This window comes from Stenella coeruleoalba (genome assembly GCF_951394435.1).
Source record: "Stenella coeruleoalba genome assembly, chromosome: 1".
Taxonomy (NCBI): Eukaryota; Metazoa; Chordata; class Mammalia; order Artiodactyla; family Delphinidae; genus Stenella; species Stenella coeruleoalba.
Window position 1 is genome coordinate 77,811,575 of NC_137169.1, and position 25,478 is coordinate 77,837,052.

The 25,478-nt window shown below is 35.0% G+C and overlaps 1 protein-coding gene across 2 annotated transcripts in view; it reads left to right on the plus strand.

The window, feature by feature from the left end:
- The window catches only part of PKN2 (protein kinase N2), a 128,985-nt gene that overhangs the window by 29,329 nt on the left and 74,178 nt on the right, over positions 1 to 25,478 (plus strand). The window contains exon 2 of one of the 2 annotated variants that reach the window (XM_079913503.1): positions 9,562 to 9,862. The exons of the other annotated variant lie outside the window; for it this stretch is intronic. Within the exon in view, the coding sequence (XP_079769629.1) occupies positions 9,562 to 9,862 (301 nt within the window). The remainder of the gene's footprint in view (positions 1 to 9,561; positions 9,863 to 25,478) is intronic. 2 annotated transcript variants of the gene reach the window in all.

A 25,478-nucleotide genomic window follows, 5' to 3' on the forward strand; every position in this document is an offset into this window, starting at 1 on the left:
GGTAGTTGTAAGTTTGTTGTAGATGTTCTTCATCAAATTGAGGAAGGTCTCTATTTCTAGTTTACTGAGAGTTTCTAATTATGAATGCATATTGAATTTTGTCAAATGCTTTTTCTGCATCATTATGAACTCATGTTTAGCTTAATGTAGATACGGATGTCTTTTTTTTAAACCACTGTATGTCCAGTGTTGAGTACAGCATCTAGCACATATAATAGGTATTCAGTAAATATTTGCAGGATGAATGGATCAATCATGTTTGGCCAGGATGTGGGACAACTCTGGTTTAATTTAGTGAGGTGTCCATCCTTAGATCATTCAACTGTGGCCACAGATCTATAGGATCATGTAAGAGCATTGAAGACCTCACTAGAAACACATGGTTTGAGTGAGATAAGAAATATTTCCCAGGGCTTCCCTGGTGGCGCAGTGGTTAAGAGTCTGCCCGCCAGTGCAGGGGACACGGGTTCGAGCTCTGGTCTGGGAAGATCCCACCTGCCGCGGAGCAACTAAGCCCCTGTGTTACAACTACTGAGCCTGTGCTCTAGAGCCCGCGAGCCACAACTGCTGAAACCAGCGTGCCTAGAGCCCGTGCTCCACAACAAGAGAAGCCACCGCGAGGAGAAGCCCTCACACTGCAATGAAGAGAAGCCCGCGCACTGCAACGAAGAGAAGCCCGCACACTGCAAAGAAGAGTAGCCCCTGCTCACCACAACTAGAGAAAGCCCACTCACAGCAACGAAGACCCAACACAGCCAAAAATAAATAAATTTATTTAAAAAAAATTCCCAGAAGCTCAGGGGAGAAGAGTATGCAAAATAAGATGAAAAATTACTAGTGGCATCCTTTGGAACAAGGGTGGAAATGTGACCCTAAATTCAGTTCTGTGGTATAAAATGAGATTAGAGTGGTAGAGAACACAAACACTTATAGGGGAACATTGGTCTTGATATTGGAAAAAAATCATATATATATATAGATCTGGAATTGCAGGTATCATTACTATATTACAGAGATAAAATTTAATGTTTCGGGGCTTCCCTGGTGGCGCAGTGGTTGAGAGTCCGCCTGCCAATGCAGGGGACACGGGTTTGTGCCCCGGTCCGGGAAGATCCCACATGCCGCGGAGCGGCTGGGCCCGTGAGCCATGGCCGCTGAGCCTGCGTGTCCGGAGCCTGTGCTCCGCAACGGGAGAGGCCACAACAGTGAGAGGGCCGCGTACTGAAGAAAAAAAAAAAAAAAATTCATGTTTCAGAGCAGGGAGATATACCTATCAATATTATTTGGGACTCTTATTTGTGGTAAGGGAAAACTTAAGTCAAACCAACTTAAGCAAAAAATGAATTAGTTGGCACTATGACTAATGAGTTTAGGGGCATGAGGGTATGTTTGCTTTAAGCATGTTTAAAGATTTAAGGATTTAGATGCTCAACCTGTGTCCTTACTGATTTTCTCTATCTACATCTTCTCAAAGTGTTGGGATGGAGAGGTATAAAGTGGGAAAGAAGGAAAATTGTTTTTTCTTTTTTAACATAATGATGTTATTAACGCCCCCATCCCTTTATCTATTGAGAGTCAACAAAAAGTAGTTAATAATCAAAATTGAAGAGACTGCTTAGAGCTATCATTATGGCTCTAAGAGCTATCTTGCCTGGATTGCTGCAGTAGCCTCTGTATCATATGTCTCTGGTAGTGTAATAAACTCATCTCAGAATTCTGTGGGTATAAGAGGTGTTTCTTCTGCTAGTCTTGCCTGTGCTCACTTATGCAGCTGCATTCAGCTGGTGGCTAAACTGGACTGGAATGTCCACTGTGGCCTTCCTCACAGGTCTGTTGCCTCAGCTGGAATGGATGAGACAGCTGGAGTACTTTGGTTCTCTTCCACATGGCCTCTCTCCACATGGCCTCTCTCATCCTCCAGGGTCCTCTCTCTCTAGCAGAATAATCTGGACTTCTTTAAATAGTAGTTGAGTTTTCAAGAAGGAAGACAGAAGCTATGAGTCCTCTTGAGGCGTCTTCTTGAAGCTCCCTGCCCATCATCAGAATGTCACTTCCATTACACTATTAGAGTAAGTCAGAAGGCTAGCTTTGAGTCAGTGTGGAAGGAGGCTACATGATGATATGAATGTAGGAAAGCAAGATTCATTTGAGTCCATTTAGTAACAATCTACCATAGCTTCATAACAGTTTTCCCTGCCCCCTCAAATCTGTTAACACAGGAGGTCATACAACATTACTTCTCTCCCTAAGCCCTACACCATTTCATTCAGAATAAAAGCCAGTCTTTATATTCGCCTACAAGGCCCTATATGATCCTTAGTGAGAGAGGGATTTATAGTTCATCTGAGACAAGAAGTCCAAAGTAGGCAGTCTAGGACTTGTGTAGCAGTTCAGTAAAGCCATTGGGGTCCTAGGCTCTTCCACACTGCTTTGTCATCCTTGTTCTGTTCTATTTGCCTGTTACACCTTTAGGCTTTGGGTCTGCATTCTAGGCAAAAAGAAAGGGAAAATTGGAAGCTTTCCCCAAAATCCTGGGCTTCCCTTTGCCAGGAATTGTCATGTAACTACCTCTAGCTGCAAGGGAGTCTGGTGAAGTGAGAATTTTATCTCAGCACTTTGTTGCATCTACCAAAATGGAAATTTCCTTAGTGAGGAAAAGGGGGAGGCTGAATATTATGTAGGCACCCAGCACTATCTCTCAGTACTATGTGCTAGGAAATATACTATTGCTATGAAAGCATACTTCTTATTCCTAGCACAGCCATTATGAGACTTAGAAATAATACAGTCAAGGTAGTTGTAATAATTCCATTTTACAGAAAAAAGAAATATCAGAATTTATACATGGCCAGTCTGACTCCAAATACTTAGTTCTTTCCATCATACTACATTCTAACTGAGCTTTCTGTTAAGACACACACACAAACACACACACACACACACACACACACACACACACACACACACACACACAAAATATAGCCTACATTTGTTTAAAGCTTTACTGCTTCAGATTTTGTTTGGTTTTCATGTCTGTCTTCTTTAGTAAATTGAATACCTGAAAGAAAGCAGGATTGTGTCATTTCCATTACCTAGCATTCAGTGAATATTTTGAATAAAGAAGTTTTAAAGGAACTAAAAGGTGGGAGAACCAAACATAATTTTGCAGATGGGTGAACAGGTACAGAGATGGAATAACATGCTTGGGTTGCATAGCTAGTGACAGAGAGCTGGTGTAAGAACTGGTTTCTTGCTTTCTGGTGAGAGCATTCTCCCCTTAGACACAGAAGGTTGGATTAGGGTGATATGAGAGAATAAGAGGAAATATGTCCTGCCAGTACCCCTGAATTAAAGCACATAATATCCCTTAATTAATGCAAATCAGTTAGGTCAGGGTATAGTTCAAATAAAGGGAAGTGGATAAGAAGGTGGTATGGAGTAAAAGAGCGCCAAACTAGGAGTCAGGAGACTAGTATGCTAAACCCAGCCAGTTCACTGACTTTTCTTTGTGACCTTAGGCAAGTTGCATAGCTGCTTTGAACCTGCTTTCTTCAAAACTAAAATCAAGGGAGTTACACTACATGATCTTTGAAATTCCTTCTAGCTAAACAGTATATGAATCATTGTACCCACTGAGTTTTTATGGGTGCTCTAACATTTCTTGGCATCTATCAGGTCAGACTGTTTTATATTTCTATAATATAAAGAAAGTAACAGCTTTTTCACTTCTTCTCTGGGAACTTGGCCAGTGAGAAGTAAACATCCTTTCCTGTCTCTCCCTAAATGAAGTACTTGGTCATAAGTGACAGACTTTTTTCTTCATTTTGTTCTTTGAATCTTATCCTGTTCTTATTTTAGTGTTTTTCTTAACTTCACTGTGAGTTTGTTGAAATGTAGTAAATAGAAAATGTCAGTTTATATTTTATTCTACAGATCAGAATTTTGTTATTTCATAAAATAAAAATAGTTGTATTTATCAAATACATATTAACACATTTTCATACTTGGAATACTTGACTGGCATATGATGTGGTCTAGTTATAATGAGTGGAATGTGTAGTCTCATCCTTTGCAGTGGAACTGTATTGACTCAAAATAACCTAGTTAAATAATAGCAAATATACTGTAGAGTGTAAAGTATCATTATAAGCTTTTGCATTTACCAAAATTGAAATAAAGTGAAAGTTACTTTTGATGTCTTTAAAAAATGTAATTCCCTCCTATTAGACAGGCAGTATATATTAATTGCTAAAAAAAAATTTGAGAAAATATGGAAAACTTGGAAGAACAAAATGAAAATCTTCTTAGATTTTTTTACCCAGAGATAATTATTGTTAATATTTTAATCTCTTTCCTCCCAGTCTCTTTTTGTCCATTCTTATTTTAAACATAATTTGAAATAAAACTGTGTACATAGTAGCAGTACATTGAGCTGGACATACTGCTGAGGAATAATAAAGAGTATAAATAAAAGAAACCTTTCCTTATTCCCTAGACTGTTTGAAATTCTTTTGTTATGACACTTATATCCTGAACTTTCTCTTTTCTATAAGTTGGTTTAAAGCCCTGCTACTTGTAAGTTTTGTAAGGGAGTCTGTCTGTGCCCAGCATATATTATTTTAAAAATTATTGTATTTACCATTCTATATAGTTAATAATTCCTAATTATCTTATTAGTTTACATTTCTAGAATTAGAATTACTGGGCCAAAGGGAATCACTATTTTAAAGATTCTTGTTATATAGTTCCAACTTATAAAGTTTTACAGCTTACATCTGGATTCTTGCCAACATTATGATTAGAAAACTCTTTGTCAATTTAAGAGGTAAAAATGGTACAGTCTCTTCTTCCATAGCACAAGTTTTTTTTCTTCAATAGAAGTGAACATACACAGGAGAGTAAGCAGGGGAATGATGTAAGTGTAACATGGGCACTGGGTTAGTTCATCTGTCATTTCCCCAAGAATGTTAACATTTGAAGCAGCTGGTTTTTAATTTTTTTTTAATTCTGGAGAAAGCCTTAGCAATATATGAAGATAAAGGCTGAAAATCCTGTAGAAGTTTGCTAGTTTGGAGCCTCTGTTGTTATTAAGAATAGTTTTCTGTTGATCTAATTATCATTCATTTGTAGATAAAAACGCATTTTCTCTCTATTTACTTTGTAGTTGCTGCGTTATTTTCATTTATCTTATTTGCAACTTGGTATGACCTTCCAGTCTAAGGATATATCATGCTTCAACTCTGGAATATTCTCATCCATTTATCTCTTCATGTAGTGCTTCTCCCCCATTGTCTTTATTCTGTTATTCTGGAACTCTTACTGCGAGGATCTTGGATCCTCTCATTCTGTCTTACATGCCTTTAAATTTCTCATATTGCTGTATGATGAATTCAGAGTAATTCCCTCAAGTTATCTATCTGCCAGGATACTAATTCATTAGCTTGGTCTAATCTGCTATTTTAACCTGTCCACTGAGTTTTTAATTTATTTTGGTTCCTTTGAACTCCATCTAATTTTTACTCTTTGTTTCTTACTCATTGAAGTCTCTATTCCTTCTTTTATTTATTTAGCTGCTCGAAATCTACTTAACCTAAAAATCATTTCGATGGTACTACTATAAATCCTGAGTGTATTAATTTCACTAATGGTTTCCTTGTTTTTGGATTTGGCCCATCTGATTTGAAAGGCTGCATTAAGGATATAGATGATATAAAATACATTAAAAATAGGTAGGATTAATCATGAAAGAGTTGAAATATTTTTAAACATGATGGTGGATTTCGATTGATAGTGAAAGGAATAGGGTATAAGAAAGAAAGACATGGATGGGTAAGAGAATATAACAGCAAAGTGTTAGATTAATTTGACTAGAATGGAGTGGCTAACTAAGCTTGTTGATTTCAGTGACAAAAGGTTTGAGAATTAATGGGTTTCTTTTATGTATATATGATTGGTAGAGAATCATGAATACTACTAGGAGTTTAGTTTTATGTTTAGGATTACTTTTGTGTTTTTTTCCTTTCTTTTTTTATTTCTTTCTGAGCATATTAATGAATTTAAAAGGGAGTTTGTGATTAGAGGTTGGATCTTACTTTGCTTGGTTTTGAAAACATGAGAAAAGGTATCTACTGTTTACTTTTGGGGGAGGTGTGAACTGTAGAGTACAAAGAGTTGAATGGTGGATGAAAGGGTAAAGCTTATAAACATAAATTACTATAATGTTACTACTGCCTCTAAGAGAACCTACTGAGACAGAGATTATCGCTGAAGATTTTCACTGCTTAAATAGCTATTTTTTTTTTCCTGAGGCTGATTTATTTTACTGTGTCAAGAATATTATTACATTGCCTAGTACTGATTCCATTTATGATATAATTGCTCTTTTTTTTTAAGGGTAGAGACATAATTTAATAGATGGAATATCTCATTTCAGTTGTTCCAAATGCAAGAAAATTATATTTTCCAATAACTTGCACAGTTTATTGCAACTAAAATTTTTAGGAAAAGAATAATAGAAAGTACTGTAACCTTTCCTATCTGCTGTCAGGGGGCATAGTTTATCTTAAGTTATTGATTATGGTGTATGTATCTCCTGCTCCTTTCCAAAAGGTATTTGAGCCATGTCACAACAAAAGATGGGAGTAAAAATATGGTTACTAGAAATTCAGGCCTTTTAGGAAGAGGAAGCAAACATGCTAACCATATACGATTTATATCTAATATCTAATTTTAGCCAGTATAGTTGCCATGATTGAATATCAGTTTTGCCTTAGAGCTTCCTGGAGTATGAGTTCTCTTTACCAGAAAGAGGAAATCATGACTTCCTTAGCAGTGATAGACTTTCCTGAATTCTGAAATAAGAATATTAAATAATGTAATCAAATCATTAAGAAAATAAAACAGAACCGCTCTGCCCTCAAATTGCTCACAGTCTTTGGAGTTGTCAGATAAGGAAAGGAATACTTGTTTAAATAAAATCCACATTATCAGAACACACAGGAGAGAGGCATTTAATCTAAATTCTAAGAGAGGGCATAGGCAGGAAATTCTTTCCTGGGGAAAAAATTATGGTAAACTTTGAAACAAAGTAAAAGTTAACTAAGAAAAGAAAGACTAGGAAGAGATAGTTGAAGAAAGAAGGGAAAATGATGCATCCCATGATGCATCCGAAAGGTGCAGCATGCGTAGTAGCTGAGCCAAAAGAGATTGTCTCTGGCAGTAAATTTCTGTAATTTGATATGAGTGGCATTTAGGGAGCAAGTTGGAAAGTGGAAGTTGAAGTAGCCAAGGGTAACAGTGTTTTTTGGTGGTTGTTTTTGTTTGTTTTGTTTTTAACAGCCTTTAAATATTAGTACCATGATTTTCAAACTCTGCAACAAGGCTCTCTGGAGTGCCTCAGCAAGCTCTCAGGGTGCTGCAGTATATTTTAAAAATTTCAGGGAAACACAGTGACACCATTTGTTGGATACCATGTGGACTAACTAGAGTTAGTAAAGTTTCAATATTAAGGATATTCTACAACCCCTTTCTACTGGCCGTATAGGATGAAGGTGGGAATGTGCAACTGATTTCAAGTTTTGAGAAATTGTGAAGTACCCAATAGCAGACATATATCCCATTAATAAGTAACTGTGGCTATTAAAGAATGAAATACAAATGTAATTTTCTTTCAATTTGTATTATTTCAAACAGCTACTAAGTTGTTATAAGTATTGATTAAGTTATTTGGACCTTACTACTTAATAAATGGAATTGTTAGGTATTTCTTTTAGCCTATGCATCATAAAGAAAAAATTACTGAGACACTTAACGTTCTGGCTTAGTACCTAATATTAAAGTACAGATTTGTGAAAGCAATTCATGTAGTGTTTTCTAAGTTTATAAAGATAGAAATAAAACTATCTAGAGGAATGCATTTAGCTTAAGCTTTCTCATTTAAGAATTGTTTGCCTCCGTTCCCTTTACCTGAAGGTAGACAATAGAAATTTGGGATTTTATCTTTTGACAATAGTCATATGTTTTTGATAACCAGACAAAGGTGGATTTATAAACTTTGGAAACCGAATAAATGGATTGATATGACTTATAGTCCATTATAAATAGTGAAAAGCCTCGACATTATTTTGGCCCAGATAGGAGATCATTCTATGTTCGTATAGATAAGAATCAGAAATTTAAGGCCAATAGATGTAGATCACCAGTTTCAGGAATTTTGAATCTAAGATCTGTGGTACCTGGAAATAGTACATACAATAGTACATACAAACATGAATTTTCTTTGTTCTACTCTTTTTTTGTCAATTTCAAAGGGGTTGTTGGCCCTAAAAAGGTTAAGAACAAATTTATGCATCAACTACTTCATTTTTTGCATAGTATGCCTGTTGGCACCAGGTACATTGGTACCAATGCCAAGACTAAATCCTGTATCTTCCCATCCATTGTCTCACTGTTTTGCAAAATACATGTTTTTCAGAGGTGAAGAATTAGACGTAAAGAGTATTTGCACCAAGTATTTAAATAGAACTTATTTTATGGGTGTGATGAATTCCCAAAGAAGTCAAAGAAAATCTTATAATTACTTAGGTCTGTGGTTCAAAAGATACATAAAGGGTGCACAGTGAAATATAAATCTCTTTTCTGTGTCCTTCACAAGCTCGATTCCTCTTCCCAAAAGCAAAAGTTAACTCTAGTTTCTTGTGTTTCAGAAATTAAAAATGTAAAACCAATAGTATTGTAGTAATGGAGTTTAAAATAGTGAATGATATACAAATAGCCAGAACATAACTTTGCCTGTTTTAAATGTAGATTAGATGTACTTACCTGATTTGATTTTCATTTTAAGTTGAATAACTGATACTGTGTACTCTCTTAGCTTCTGTCAGTAGGACATAATTTAGACATTTTTTAGTAGTGATGTTTATGTAGTCAGTCAACCAAATTATCAATTGGGATAGATAGTCATGAAATATATGAATAGAATTCTGAAATTAGTCTTCCCAAGCCCTAATGCATTTAATTGCTTAACTAAAAAGTGGTTATAAGGATATAATTTTATTTTATTTTTGCCAATATTAGTTTATTTTTAAGAGGTTTCTTATAGAAGATAAAATAGAATTTTATCTCACCTATGGAATTTAATAATCATCTTCACTTATTAAGTGACTATAGTGGGCCAAGAATTATATTTGGAGCTTTACATACAATATTTTGAATTACCACATTATCTCTGAAAAGTGCCTAATATTATTATTTAGATTTTACACGATTAGATTGAGCATTTGAAAGGTTGAATAACTTGCTCAAGATTCACAGTGTAGGTTTTGGAATCTAACTTGGGTTCACGGAATATCAAAAATTCATTGTCTGTTTATACAGTCCAAAGTTGTCTTTGTGTATAGATGTGTTTATTTTAATATAAAATTGTCAGGTAATGCTATTTAGTGAGTGGGCAGAGTTTTTGAAGAATTGCTTTAAGTACAGTTGTATTCTTATATGGCCTATTTTACTGAGCAGCTAACTTTCCTAAACTCCCACATTTGTGTGTTTATTTTTCTTCTGTAGGGAGATTCCCGAAGTCTTCCCTTTTCTGAGAATGTGAGTGCTGTTCAAAAATTAGACTTTTCAGATACAATGGTGCAACAGAAATTGGATGATATCAAGGATCGAATTAAGAGAGAAATAAGAAAAGAACTGAAAATCAAAGAAGGAGCTGAAAATCTGAGGAAAGTCACAACAGATAAAAAAAGTTTGGCTTATGTGGACAACATTTTGAAAAAATCAAATAAAAAATTAGACGAATTGCATCACAAGCTACAGGAACTAAATGCACATATTGTTGTATCAGATCCAGAAGATGTTACAGGTATTTTATTTGATGTTTATATAGTATACTAATAAGAAATGTATTATTTTAAAAATAATAAGATTTGTGACATGTATAGTCTTTAACTTTTTTGAAAGTACAGGGACTGTATTTTCTCCTACAGTTAAGGTCTTATTTATATTCTATTCAGAAGGTGCAGTGAGTTGATGAATATGAAAATTAAAACGTTTACTTAGAGATGAGTAATTCTCTGTCTACTCTCTTACCTGTCACTAAGACATTACTTAAAGTTATTTTCCAGTATTTATGTTTTGTATTGAGTCAACCATATGCTCTTACCTGATTCATCCTTGAGATCAGCAGCACGAGTTTGCCAGATGACTTTTTAAAGTTAAAAATGCATTCTGTGACCAAGGGATATTTTTATTTTTTGCAAATATAGTTAATCAAACCTATGACCTTTGTTCTTTGAGCTCTAAGCAACTGAATTAACAACTACACTACCAGGCATTTTGTTTAAAAAAGAAGAAAATTTAAAAAGCCAAACATTACTTTTTTTTTTTTCTCCAGTATAGAAAATGAAAGGAAAATACAACCTATAAGTCTAACCTAAGAGCATAATTTTTAAACAGTAGAATTAACAGATGTTCATGTTGGAAATTTTTCAATGGTACAGAAAGTAAAAATAGAAAAATGACCTCTATCCACTCTAGACCCACTCCCTAAAGGTAGCATTACTAAGTTTTTTGTTGTTATGTCCTTCCAGAAAAAAAATTCTATATTTGTATCAATGTCCATCCATTCATATATACATTCTTTCTAAACCTTTTTACTTAACAAATTGTATAAGACACATTTGATCTAATAGTTTTGTCTTTGCGGAGAGGATATTTTGAGCTAGTTATTTAATGTCTAAATCCTTAATTTCTTCATTTGCAAAGATAAGGAGTGGTATACGTAGAATGACGTATCTAGCACCACAGAAATTTTAGAAGAACCTGTATGATTAGCCAAGAAAAAACAGATATAAGTAAAATTAAATTTGCTTAAGGAAGTACATAAATCTGACCAGGAACCACAAATTTCTAATCTTAAAAGTTGTGTACAATGCTTCTGATATTCAGTGTACTTATAGAGCTTGTTTTAATGCATTACTTTCAACATCTGGGACTTACCTTAGGGGTTTCAATTGGAGACTGTCTATGTAGAGATTTCAATCTTGTAAGAATAATTAAATCTTAGAAGTGAAAGAAATCATAAAGAAACCAGCCTTCTTATTTTATAGCTGAAATAATCCCAAAGATGTGAATTAATTTGCCCAGAATTACAAAACTAGCTAAAGAACTCTTCAATCTAGTATTTTCTTACCCACAAATTCAGTAATTACATTATAAATGGAAATTTGTATTATGAAATGCTTTTTCTTCAGCAATATCATATAAACTTAGATATAGCCTATTCTGTTGGAACTCTACCGAGCTCTACATTCTTTGCCCATTACTTGTTTAGGAGAGGTCTAAAATAAGAAACTGTGCTGGAGCTTTAAACTCAGTTTAGAGAAAACATTTTTGATAATCACGGAATACCAATAACTACCTTGTAATTGGAATATAGAAGTGTTTTTGCCACCCAAAGAGTAGCCCATTTGGTTTCCCCAGTCCCTTGTAAAAAATTAACTTTACTGAAGTATGTAAATTACATATGATAAAATGCACATATTTTAAGTATATGATTTGATGAGTTTTAACAAATGTATATACCCAGGTAACTATCACTACAACTAGGGATCCTGACCATCACTTCAGTTCTCTTATATACATACTTGCAATCAATCTCCAGTCCCCATCCCTGGCTTTAGGTAACCACTGGTCCGCCTTCTATCACTTTAGATTAGATTTGTCTTTCCTAGAGTTTCCTATAAAGAAATGACCTTTTAGCCTACTATCAAATTCCTTTTCTACCTCAAAAGCCAATTTGGATATCTCTATGAAACCTTCCTTGACTTTCTCTGATTATCTTTCTATTCTACTTTGTCCACTCATTGTTGTATTACAGTTTATTTCTGTACATTTTTATATCACTTACTAAACTGTATGATCCTTGAGGACAGGACCATGTTTTCATTCATTTATTTTCAAGGTTTATCATAAAGCCTGGAGTATAGTAGGTATTTAGTTGAGAGTATTATATCTCAAAAAAAAATTCCCAACAAATAAAAACCTTGTATTAGTTTTTGTAATTAATACCAAAGCGTAATTTATCATGGTACTTTAAATATTTAATACTTAGGGAATAAAGCCTTAAATAAAAGTTTTAGGAGAAATAATTCCAGAAACTTTCTTTGCTGTTATTGACTTATCAGATAACTGCAGGGCGAATGTTATATGAAATATAACTCTCTACTGTGACTTCTTAACACTTCAGTTTGTTTGGAATGAACTTGACAAGTTGGTTACAGTTTGAATATATTAAAAAAACAGTTCTCTTTGCAAATGGCATATTCACACATCTTGGTAATAAGTTGTTTTTTGGTTTGTTTTTTTTCTCATACTACTTATTTGACTGCATTAAAATGAACAACAACACAGAGGGTTAAAGGTAGTTCAGTGTTAATTTTAGGTCACATTGCCATAAAATTTTATGTTTTACATTGTGTACTAAAGTAGGCAAAATCATTTAATTTGATTAGATCTGACATAAAGGGTCAAGGGCCTAGCATTTTGCTTTCAGTTCTCTAAAGTATGTAGATTAATAAGTATGTGCAGAAGTATTCGGCTAATTCCTGTTGTCTTGTGGGTATGTAAGCAGAATGAATGATTCAAGGAAAGAGGGACAGAATTTAAATTTGCATTGTATATATGATTACCATGTAAGCAGTTAGGAGGCCTGTTCTTAACTCACTTCTGCAATAATTAACTCTGTTAACCATTAGGTTCTAATTTGTAAAATAAGGACTTTTATCAAATGAACTTTAAGACTTTTAGCTATAAAACTCTCTGAAATGTTGCTTATTATAATGTCAAGATCAGATCATTTGGGACTGTTTGATGTTCTCTTCATGCCCATGATACTCTAAGCTTCCTGTTCACCTTCCATATACTTCAAGAATAGTCTCATAGAGTATTATTATTATTCCCACATGGAAATTATAAACATATTATAAAATGAGGCTGAATGCACCTTGTGAAAAAAGTTATTGGAGCTCTGTAAAGTGGATTAGTAATCTAAGCCTTAGTTGATACCTGAGACTCTGAAAGGAAATATTTAAGAAAGAACTAATTTTCTGAATCTTTGGACTCAATATATCATCCCTAAAGAAGAGGACAAGAATATTTCTCATATTTTATTAGGTATAACTAATAATTTGTGGAGTGTAATTCCCTCTGTTTTTATCTTCCTTCTCTTGTACCTCTTCCCATTTCCATTTTCTCAGACCCCACCAAGCTTAGATTGATTTTTACCTTTTGAGGTAATGAATATTTTCTTTAATATATAGTGTTCAGAAAGAAAATATTGATTTAGTATTGGAATTTTGTGTGTGGTTTTTTTGTTTTGTTTTTGTTTGTTTGTTTTGGCTGCACCACACAGCACGTGGGATCTTAGTTTCCTGACCAGGGATCGAACCCGTACCTCCTGCACTAGAAGCGTAGAGTCATAACTAATGGACTGCCAGGGAATTCCCTGGAATTTTTTGGAGTTAACCTTGGAAATTCTTCTAAATCCCAGAGATATATCTATGTTGGGGGAGTCTTCTTAATGACTAAAATGTAGTTTATGAAGTCTTTCTTGAAAGAGAAGAAGTGAGAATTTAAATTTCTTTTTATTATTGGCCTATCCACCTAAATGTAGCATAGAAATTATAGTTGAATTTTATATTTATTAAAATCTGTGTGGCCTGGTTTATTATACAGTTTCTACATATTCCTTATTTCTGATTGAATTTCTCATTTTGAGGTAAGCACATTTTGTATTAAGTTGTGTACTCTTTTTTTTTTTTGCGGTACGCGGGCCTCTCACTGTTGTGGCCTCTGCCGTTGCGGAGCACAGGCTCCGGACGCACAGGCTCAGCGGCCATGGCTCACGGGCCCAGCTGCTCCACGGCATGTGGGATCTTCCCGGACCGGGGCACAGACCCATGTCCCCTGCATCGGCAGGCGGACTCTCAACCACTGCGCCACCAGGGAAGCACAAGTTGTGTACTCTTAAGTAAAGGATTGCTGTTACGTAGGTAACTGTGATCGTTAATTAACAAGGCACTTTTAATGCCCCTGGGTTTGTTTTCTAATCTTTAAAATCATGAAATTAAATGATTCATAGACACCTAATACTTGAATTCTTTGGTATATATATTTTTTAAGTTAATACACAGTAAAATTGATTCTTTTTGGGTACATCATTCCATGAATTTTAATATACATATAGGTTCATCTAAACACCACCACAATCAGGAAAAGGAACAGTACTATCCCTTTGTGGTCACACCCTCTTCCTATTCCATATCTCCTGTCAACCACTGGTCTGTTCTCTGTCACTTATAGTTTGCTTTTCAAGAATAACATATAAATGGAATCATAAAGTTTATAACCGTTTGAGACTGACTTCTTTCACTCAACATATTGCTTGTTGAGATTCATCCAGGTTGTTGCATTTATCAATAGTTTATTCTTTTTTATTGCTGAGTGGTAGTCCACTCTATAGATGTACCACAATTTACTTATCCATTCCTTCACCAAGAACATTAGGGTTGTTTTCCAGTTTTTGGCAGTTATCAATAAAGCTGCTGTAACTGCCCATTAACAGGTTGTTGTGTGAACATGTTTTCAGTTCACCATGGTAAACACTTAGGAGTGTGATTCCTAAGTCATATGTTAGAATATGTTTAATATTATAAGAAACTGCCAAAATGTTTTCCAGAGTGGCTATATTATTTTTCATTCTCACCAGCAATATATGAGAGTTCCAGTTGTTCCACATCTCCTCCAGCACTTGGTACTTTTTACTTAATGTACTTTTTAACCAGTCTAACAGGTGTATAGTGGTTGATGATGTATATTATTGTAATTAGGAGGAGGAAAGAAGAAAAATAAAATAGCACCATCTTAAGGAGAATTTATGAAAGAACTGCGCATGCCCTAGGTACAGAGTTATGTACAGAATGAAGAAGTCTTTCCTACCAGAGATATGCAATATGCAGTTTTTAAACATTAGAATGTAATGTAGCATTGATCTGTATTTCTGTTTTTGTACCAGTACCATACTGTCTTGATTACTGTAGCTTTGTATTATAGTTTGAAGTTGGGGAGCCTGATTCCTCCAACTCCGTTTTTCTTTCTCAAGATTGCTTTGGCTATTCGGGGTCTTTTGTGTTTCCATACAAATTGTAAAATTTTTCTGATTCTGTGAAGAATGCCATTGGTAGTTTGGTAGGGATTGCATTGAATCTGTAGATTAACCCACACACATATGGTCACCTAATTTATGACAAAGGAGGCAAGAACATACAATGGAGAAAAGACAGCCTCTTCAATAAGTGGTGCTGGGAAAATTGTACAGCTACATGTAAAGAATGAAATTAGAACACTCCCTAACACCATACACAAAAATAAACTCAAAATGGATTAAAGACCTAAATGTAAGACCAGACACTGTAAAACTCTTAGAGTAAAACACTCTTTGACATAAACCACAGCAAGATCTTTTTTGACCCACCTCCTAGAGTAATGAAACTAAAAACAAAAATAAACAAATAGGACCTAATTAAACTTGAAAGCTTTTGCATAGCAAAGGAAACCATAAACAAAACAAAAAGACAACCCTCAGAATGGGAGAAAATATTTGCAAACGAAGCAACTGACAAAGGATTAATCTCCCAAATATACAAACAGTTCATGGAGCTCAATATCAAAAAAACAAACAACCCAATTAAAAAATGGGCAAAAGACCTAAACAGATATTTCACCAAGGAAGACATACAGATGGCCAAGAGGCACATGAAAAGATGCTCAACATCACTAATTATTAGAGCGATGCAAATCAAAACTACAACAAGGTATCACCTCACACCGGTCAGAATGGCCATCATCAAAAAAGCTACAAACAATAAATGCTGGAGAGGGTGTGGAGGAAAGGGAACCCTCTTGCACTGCTGGTGGGAATGTAATTGATACAGCCACTATGGAGAACAGTATGGAGCTTCCTTAAAAAACTAAAAATAGAACTACCATATGACCCAGCAATCCCACTACTGGGCATATACCCCAAGAAAACCATAATTCAAAAGGACACATGTACCCCAATGTTCATTGCAGCACTATTTACAATAGCCATGACATGGAAGCAACCTAAATGTCCATTGACAGATGAATGGATAAAGAAGATGTGGTACATATATACAATGGAATATTACTCAGCCATGAAAAGGAACGAAACTGGGTCATTTGTAGAGATGTGGATGGACCTAGAGTCTGTCATACAGAGTGAAGTAAGCCAGAAAGAGAAAAACAAATATCGTATATTAATGCATATTTGTGGAATCTAGCAAAATGGTACAGATGAACATATTTGCAGGGCGGGAATAGAGATGTAGATGTAGAGAACAGACATGTGGACACGGGGGGTGGGGGAAGGGGAGTGTGGGACAAATTGGGAGATTATGATTGACATATATACACTACCATGTGTAAAATAGGTAGTGGAAACCTGTATAGCACAGGGCACTCAGCTTGGTGCTGTGTGATAACCTAGATGGGTGGCCTGGGGGAGGGGGAGCAGTGGCAGGGAGGTCCAAGAGGGAGGGAATATAGATATACATATAGCTGATTCACTTCATTGTACAGCAGAAACTAACACAACATTGTAAAGCAGTTATACTCCAATAAAAAAGAAAAGAAAAAAATCTTCATTATATAAAAAGCCAGTTTTAGGCACAACACTAAATCAACTATACTTCAATATAATAAACTTTTTAAAAAATATAATGTAACATATATAGGCAGTTCTGAAATTTTAATGCCTAGGTTGCTTATTTTACCTTAAATAAAAACACTACAACCCATAATCTTATCCGTGCTATTTTTGTAAAATACTAAGAAAGCTTAACCAAAGGTTGTGTTAGTTATAAAATATTTCAGCAAAATTAGTTCAGTTGGTGACATCTGACATAGGTCATCCTGAGTACACAAAATAACTGATTTAAGAATCCATTAATAATTAGTGAGCATTTATTATAATCTGAGCAGTTTCCAGATGACTATATAAGGTAAGCATATCTGTTTAAACAAGAAAGATGGATTTGGGGGGAAATATAAACAGTTAATATAATTGTAACACATGTCAAGAATCTGGAGCAGCTTTTTAAAAAAATATCTGTTTGTAAGTACTAAGTGAAAACCAAAATGTTGACCAGTGAACAGTAACTACGAGACTTATAGATGGACGTTTGTGGAGATAGTTAAATAGTAAGATAGTGCGTCAGCATACTCATACTACTACCTTTATTAATTTAGATTTGGCTAGATTTACTTCAGTTATATTTCCTCTTATTTTTTTGTGAATGAAATAAATAGCCTTGTTCCATAAACAGACATTCTGGCTGTACAGGTACCACTTTATGAATATTGAGCATTGGGAATCAGCTGGGTATAAACTAAAGAACAAAGTTTCTATAATCCAAGGTCTTATCCCAGCTGGATCGTTACATAGTTATGTGTTTGTATATCACTTGCAACCCCTCCAGGCCTTGTTTTTCTCGTTCATAAAACAGAGAATAGAGACTGTATATGCTCTCTCTATGGTGTTTTGTGAACAAGGGTTTTAATAGCTTGAGGAAAGGTCAAGTATGAGGCGTTTAAGCTTTTCTAATTCTGAACATGAAACCTCTGGATGTAAGTAAAATCTGAGGAAGCTTTCCTGGGGCTAGGAAGTAAAGATTCAAGGTCAATTACGTTACTAACCTCCACGAGAATGAAGTAACCGGTTTAAGGCTAAACCTTATTTAGGAGCCTTCTAAGGATCGGGACTGCTCCTGTTTTCTAGAACTCTTAACTCATTTTGGAAGCCAATTGCTCAGTTGTGGATTTAGAGAAAATACAAAATACCAGAAACAGCATATCTGTTGCTTACACATTGTTGGGAAAACTACTAACAAATTCAGTTTTTACTCATCATTCTAGCCTTGGAAAATCTCATCCCTGAGGAGATTTTAACCACGTTGTATTTTCTGCTGACTTTCAAAGTGGTATTTCAAACCAAAATGGATTTTCTGGGCTTCATCTCATAATTTACAGCCTTATAACCTTATGGATATTGCCTGAATATAGGTATTATTATCCTGTTGGCTTTGCCTCTTACCATGTTTAAAGTTGAACTCTTCCTTCCTGGGACACTGCCTCTAAATCTTTCCCTTTTGTTTTCTGTCCTGTTAATGGCATGACCCCTATAATCTGTAACTAAAATCTGACTTTTACTGTAGATGTCTGTCTTTCTTTACTTTCACTGTCCAGTGTAAGTCAAGTCACCAAGCCCTATAGATTCTACCTCTGACATAGGTCTCAAATCTGTATCTCTTCTCCATCCTTACTGCTAAAGCCTGCAAGTTAAGTATTTCTCTAATACAACCTAAACACTACTACCAATATTTTTTACTTAGTATTCAGAATTGATCCTGTTACTTTCTTGCTTTAAACCTTTCAGTGGCTCTCCATTCCCTACAGAATACAGTACAAATTAATAGCATTACAGAGATGCCCTTCATATAATCTGGCCTCTGCTAATAACTTCAATTTCTGATTGAAATTGTTCCTCCCAAATCTAATTTTCCCATCTTTCTTCATACCATTTATGTTTGCTCTTTTTTTATCTTTCTACACGTGTGTGTGTATGTGTGTGTGTGTGTGTGTGTGTGTGTGTGTGTGTGTGTGTGTGTAGATTGGCAAATCTAGGTGGTGGGTTTATGGGTGCTCACTATACCATTCTATCATCTTCTCAGTATATTTGAAAATGTTCATATATACACACATACACTGTTGCATGAATAGACACACATACCCATTTATATAGGTACATAGAGGTTGTACCTGACTCTAAGCCCTTTGAGAAAAGGAATTTTTTTCTCAAGTCCTTTGCACAATACCTGAATATGTATGATGTAACCAGTTCCCTGCGTTAAATTCCCTTTGTTCAAAATATCTAGTGTGGTTTCTGTTTGTCAACTAGACTGAATGGTATACCTTCTTTACATACCATATAACAAACTTAGAATACTTTAATTTCAATCTACCTAACTCCAGTTGACCTAAGTGCTGTCATTGTTCATATTCTAGTTCTATCATTTTATCTTCAGTTCCACAAGTTACATTAATTATTATTGTTTTATATAGTCATTGTTGGTTTATAATTACCCACGTGTTTTATCATTTTCTTTGTTCAACATTTCTTCATGCTTCTCAGGCCTTCCTTCATCTTGTTTCTTTTTCTTCCTAAAGGTGTAGACTTTAGAAAGATATTTCCCCGGGTATATCATTCTAGGTTGACATTTATTTTCTCTCAGTACCTGGAAACTATTATTTTATGTCTTCTGGATTCCCCTGTTGTTTTTGAGGGGGCAGTTACTGATCTAATGGTTAAACTATGCAGATATTCTGCCTTTTCTCCCTAGCTGTTTTTAAGAAACTCTTTTTCTGCAGTGTTCTGCTGAATGGTATAGATTTCTTTTCATTTGATCTGCTTGGGATATGTTGGGCTTCCTGGATCTGAGATTTGTGTATTTCATTGATTGTGGGAAGTGCTTAGCGCCTATCTTGTTGAATGTTGCATGTCTTGTATTCCCTCTTCTCTTTCATTTTGGAACTCCAGTTAGATGCATGATAATTTCTTCAAGTCTATCTCCATTTCTCTAATTCTTTCCATGTGTCCAGTTTGCTCTTGACCAAGTATATTGTATTTCTAATTTCTGTTTTGTGTATGTATTTTATATATATATATATATATATATATATATATACTTACTACTACAAGTTCTGTTTTGTTAATCTTGGTAATTTTTGATAGTCTCTTGTTTTAGTCATTCTTTTGATGCCTTTCTATTTAATTTTACCTATAAAATGTACTTTTTCACATTTTGTGTGAGGTAATGACAACAAATGAAATCTTTACTGTGCTACTCCTGTAGTTTTTTTCTAACTCACGATGAATTTTTTTTCTGCCGGAACTTTGTGATTTCTAGTTATGGGACCATTTTCATTGGAACTTTATCTGTGGGAATTATTTTAGGTCTGGATTTAAAGTGCTTTCTTTCAAAGAGGACTTGCATTTGTTTCTGTAAGATGCCTGAAAGCATTATCAACCTGAGGTCAATTAAAATAAAATTTATGATTAATTTTTGGGGGGGCACATAGATAGTATGATTTCCTGCCTCAAACCTGTATGAGAGCAGTAAGAATTTTTTTTTTAAAGAATATCCATTTCCCCTCCCCGCCAGTCACCCCAAGCCAAAAGCAAGTCAACAAATAATTCACCTGTTATGGATGACAACTTTTTAGGTTCCTGTCTTTAATCATGTTTTTCCTGATCTGACTGCCTACTTTCTAAGAGTCCTTGGGCCTTTTCTTGGGCTCTTATTAAAATCCAAGCTTTACTTCATCAGGATGATGAGAGCCTAATAAGTCTCTTTTGTTCAGAAAAGCAAAAACATTCTCAGAAGCACAAAGGTACAAATGTCTACTTATATCTGTCCCGGGATTGTGTCACATGCACCATGCATTCACTGCCTTCTCCCTATCCCCCAAATGCAAGTAAGTCTGAGAAATCTTGTTTTTTTGTTTTCTTTGTCCCCTTAACCTGCTCTTAATTTAAGCAAGAGAGAAGGAGATTGCACATGGAGTATTAAGTTAGTCAACCCACCATTTTAGGTACTTAAAGATTGCAAATATCTTCTGACTCTATAACTTATTTGAGGTGCCTTGTAGCACCTTGATTTTTATAGGTAATTGTTATCTCTTGAGTTATTTTTGTAGAATTATAATTTCCTAGGATGTCCTCCAAAGACAAAGATATCACGAAAAAAGAAAATTACAGGCCAATATCACTGATGAACATAGATGCCAAAATTCTCAACAAAATACTAGCAAACCAAATCTAACAGTACATTAAAAGAATCATACACCATGATCAAGTGGGATTTATCCTAGGTATGCAAGGATTTTTCAATATCCACAGATCAATCAGTGTGATACACAGTATTAACAAATTGAAGAATAAAAACCATATGATCAGGGGCTTCACTGGTGGCTCAGTGGTTGGGGGTCCGCCTGCCGATGTGGGGGGCCTGGGTTCGTGACCCGGTCTGGGAGGGTCCCGCGTGCCACGGAGCAGCTGGGCCCGTGGGCCGTGGCCGCTGGGCCTGCACGTCCGGAGCCTGTGATCCGCAGCGGTGAGAGGCCTGCGTACCGCAAAAAAAAAAAAAAAAAAACGAAAAAAAAACCATATGATCATCTCAATAGATGCAGAAAAAGCTTTTGATAAAATTCAACATCTATTATGATAAAAAAAAACTCTCCAGAAAATGAGGATAGAGGGACCATACTTAAACATAATAAAGGCCATATATGACAGTCCCGCAGCTAACATCATGCTCAACAGTGATAAGCTGAAAGCATTTCCTCCAAGATCAGGAACAAGGCAGGAATGCCCATTCTTACCACTTTTATTCAACATAATTTTTAGGAAGTTCTAGCCATAGCAATCAGAGAAAAAAAAGAAAAAGGAATCCAAATTGGAAAGGAAGAAGCAAAACTCACTTTTTGCAGCTGACATGGTGCTATACATAGAAAATCCTAAAGATGCCACCAGAAAACTACTAGAGCTCATCAATGAATTTGGTAAAGTTGCAGGATACAAAATTAACATACAGAGAGATCTGTTGCATTTCTATACATTTACAGTGAACTATCAGAAAGAGAATTAAGGAAACAATCTGTTTACTATTGCATCAAAAAGAACTAAATATCTACAAATAAACCTAACGAAGGAGGCAAAAGAACTGTACTCCAAAAACTAAAGACTGTTGAATGAAATTGAAGATGATACAAACAGAAAGATACACGGTGTTCTTGGATTGGAAGAATCAATATTGTTAAAATGACCATGTTAGCCAAGGCAATCTACAGATTCAGTACAATCCCTATCAAAATACCAATAGCATTTTTCACAGAGCTAGAACAAATAATTTTAGAATTTATTATGGAAACACAAAAGACCCCGAATAGCCAAAACAATCTTGACAAAGAACAACAGAGCTGGAGGAATCAAGCTCCCTGACTTCAGACTATACTACAAAGCTACAGTAATCAAAACAGTATGGTACTGGCACAAAAACAGACAATAGATCAAGGGAACAGGATAGAAAGCCCAGAAATAAACCCATGAACTTACGGTCAATTAATCTATGACAAAGGAGGCAAGAATATACAATGGGGAAAAGACAGTCTCTTCAATAAGTGGTGCTGGGAAAACTGGACAGCTACATGCAAAAGAATGAAATTAGGATGTTCTCTAACACCATATACAAAAATAAACTCCAAATGGATTAAAGGCCTAAATGTAAGTCCAAAAACCTTAAAACTCCTACAAGAAAACAGAGGCAGAACACTCTGACATAAATCACAGCAGTTATTTTTTGGATCCTTCTCCTAAAATAAAGGAAATAAAAGCAAAATTAAACAAATGGAGCCTAACTAAAAAGCTTTTGCACAGCAAAGGAAACCATTGACAAAACGAAAAACAACCTACTGAATGGGAGAAAATATTTGCGAATGATATGACCCAATGAAGGATTCATACCCAATATATGTAAACAGCTCATGCAACTCAACATTAAAAATAAATAAATAAATAAATAATGGGCAGAAGAACTGAATAGACATTTTACCAAAGAGAAAATACAGATGGCCAACAGGCATATGAAAAGATGCTCAACATTGCTAATCATCAGGGAAATGCAAACCAAAATCACAAAGAGGTATCACCTTACAGCTGTCAGAATGGCTATCATCAAAAAGTTACAAAAAACAAATGTTGGCGAGGAGGTAGAGAAAAGGGAAGCCTTATACACTGTTGGTGGGAATGTAAATTGGTGCAAACTGTATGGAGGTTTCTCAAAAAACTAAAAATAGAAATACATATGAACCAGTAATTCCACTCCTGGGTATATATCTGAAAAAAACAAAAACACCAAAAAGATGAATGCACCCCAATGTTCATAGCAGCATTGTTTACAATAGCCAAAGTATGGCTACAACCTAAGTGTCTATCCACAGATAAATGGATAAAGAAGCTGTGATATATATATACATATGATGGAATACTACTTAGTCATAAAAATGGCCAACAGAATTTTGCCACTTGCAGCAACATGGATGGATTTGGAGGGCATTATGCTAAGTGAAGTAAGTCAGACAGAAAGATAAATACTGTATGATATTGCTTATATGTGGAATCTAAAAAATATGATAAGTGAATATAACATAAAAGAAGTAGACTCACTGATACAGAGAATAAACTAGTGGTTACCAGTGAGGAGAGGGAAGGTGGGAGAGACAATATAGGTGTGGGGGAGTGGAAGGTACAAACTGTTGGTGTAAGACTCAAGGATGTATTGTACAACACCAGTAATAGCCAGTATTTTGTAATAACTGTAAATGGAAAGTAACCTTTAAAAATTGTATTAAAATTTTTAAAAATTAAAAAAAATGGAAGGAAGAAAAATAGTTTGAAAGGGAAAATAGGTGAAATCTAAGGAAGACAGCAAAGTGTTTCTCTAATCTCTAAATGAGTAAAAAGTGGTCTTTATAAAACAAGACATTTCTAAAGTTAAATTTCTGGCTTGGCATATACTTTTGTGACCGTTGCAAATTACTTAACCTCTCTGAGTTTGCTTTCTTATTTCTAAAATAAGGTTATACTACAAACCATTGTTAGTTCCTTTGAAGATTAGATGGCAGAAATAGCTGCTTAACTGAGCCCTGACATGTAATTTTATTGAGCCCTACACTTTAGCCTAAGCACTGTACAGGATTTATCTTCACAGTAACCCCAAATTTGTGGTTAGATAACTATAACACATATTAAGTAAGTATCTGATCAAGATCACACGAATAAGTAACAATCACAGGATTTTAACCCAGACATTCTGACCTCAAGAGCCCAGACTCTTAACCGTTGTGTTATTTCTTATGTTCTTAAAATTCTTATTAAAACTGAAAGTATACTTTTCCATGAAAACAGTGTTAGATATTATAATATTATTACGAATTCACAGACCGATAGAATCAGTGGGTATTTCAGTGTCTTGGACAACCTTCTTTAATGTGCAAGAATTTCTTATATAGTATCTTTAATGGTTTGTAATCTAGCTTCTATATAAATGCTTCCAGAGACAAGGGATTTTATTACATTTTTTAAGGTAAACCATTTAACTTTATAAGGAATTTCTCTTTGTCCTGGGATGAAATTTTTGCACTCACTACATTTACCCTTTGGTTCTAATTCTCTGCCCTGTGAGGAGATAGTAAGAAGACAGGTTCTTTTATGGACAGTTGTTTAAATGTTTAGGCAAGAATCATTTCTCTTACCCTAGGCTAAACACCATCAAGTATTTTACAGACAACAAATTTCCATACTTTTCTCAGCTGAGGTCCTTCTACTCTGAATGCATTCCAGTTCTTTTTAAAAATGTGCTTGCTATAAATTAACTTTATGTACCAAATTTTGTATAATTTCAGTTTCTTCCAAGAGTCTTGTATCATTTATGTTAAAAAAAAAAAGCAGGAAGTGGGGGAGAAAACCTATCTGTTCACAGATCTGAATGCACTTTTCAGTCATTGCTATAAATGTGCACTTCATTTATGGACTCAACAGAGATATACTTGACACTTGTACACTGACTAGTACTAGTTACTGTTTACTGGATATTTACTATGCACCATGGCCTTTTCTAACATCTTTATACATAAATTATTTAGTCACAATAATCCTGTGAGGTAGATGTTATTTTCACTATTTAACAGATGAGAAAAATGAGGCACAGAGCTGTTAAGTAATTTATCCCATATCACATGGTTTGTACTAAATCTCAGTGCCAAAACTGAGATTCAGACTTAGGCACAGCCAGTAGAGAGAGAAATAGAGAGAGAGAGAGAGAGAGAGAGAGTGTGTGTATATTTATTTATGTCTTAGTTTAGGCTGCTTTAACAAAATACCATAGACAGATGGCTTAAACAACAGAAATTTATTTCTCATAGTTCTGGAGGCTGAGAACTCTGAGATTAAGGTGCCAACATGGTCAGAGTTATGGTGATGGCCCTCTTCCTGGTGTGTAGACAGTGTCTTCTCACCATATCCTTACATAACAGGGAGACTGCCCTTATGACCTAATTACCTCCCAAAGGCCTCACCTCCAAGTATCCTCACGTAAGAGCTTCAATGTATGAATTTTGGGGGTACACAAACATTCCGACCATAGCAATATGTTAAGTAGTTCTTTTGTGTGCCTGATCTGAAAGCTTGTCTACCTTTTATAGTAGTTTTCTTTAAGCATATGTCAACTTATAAAAATCAACTTTTGGAGCAGCTCATTTGTAATTTGGGAATTCAGTAGCAA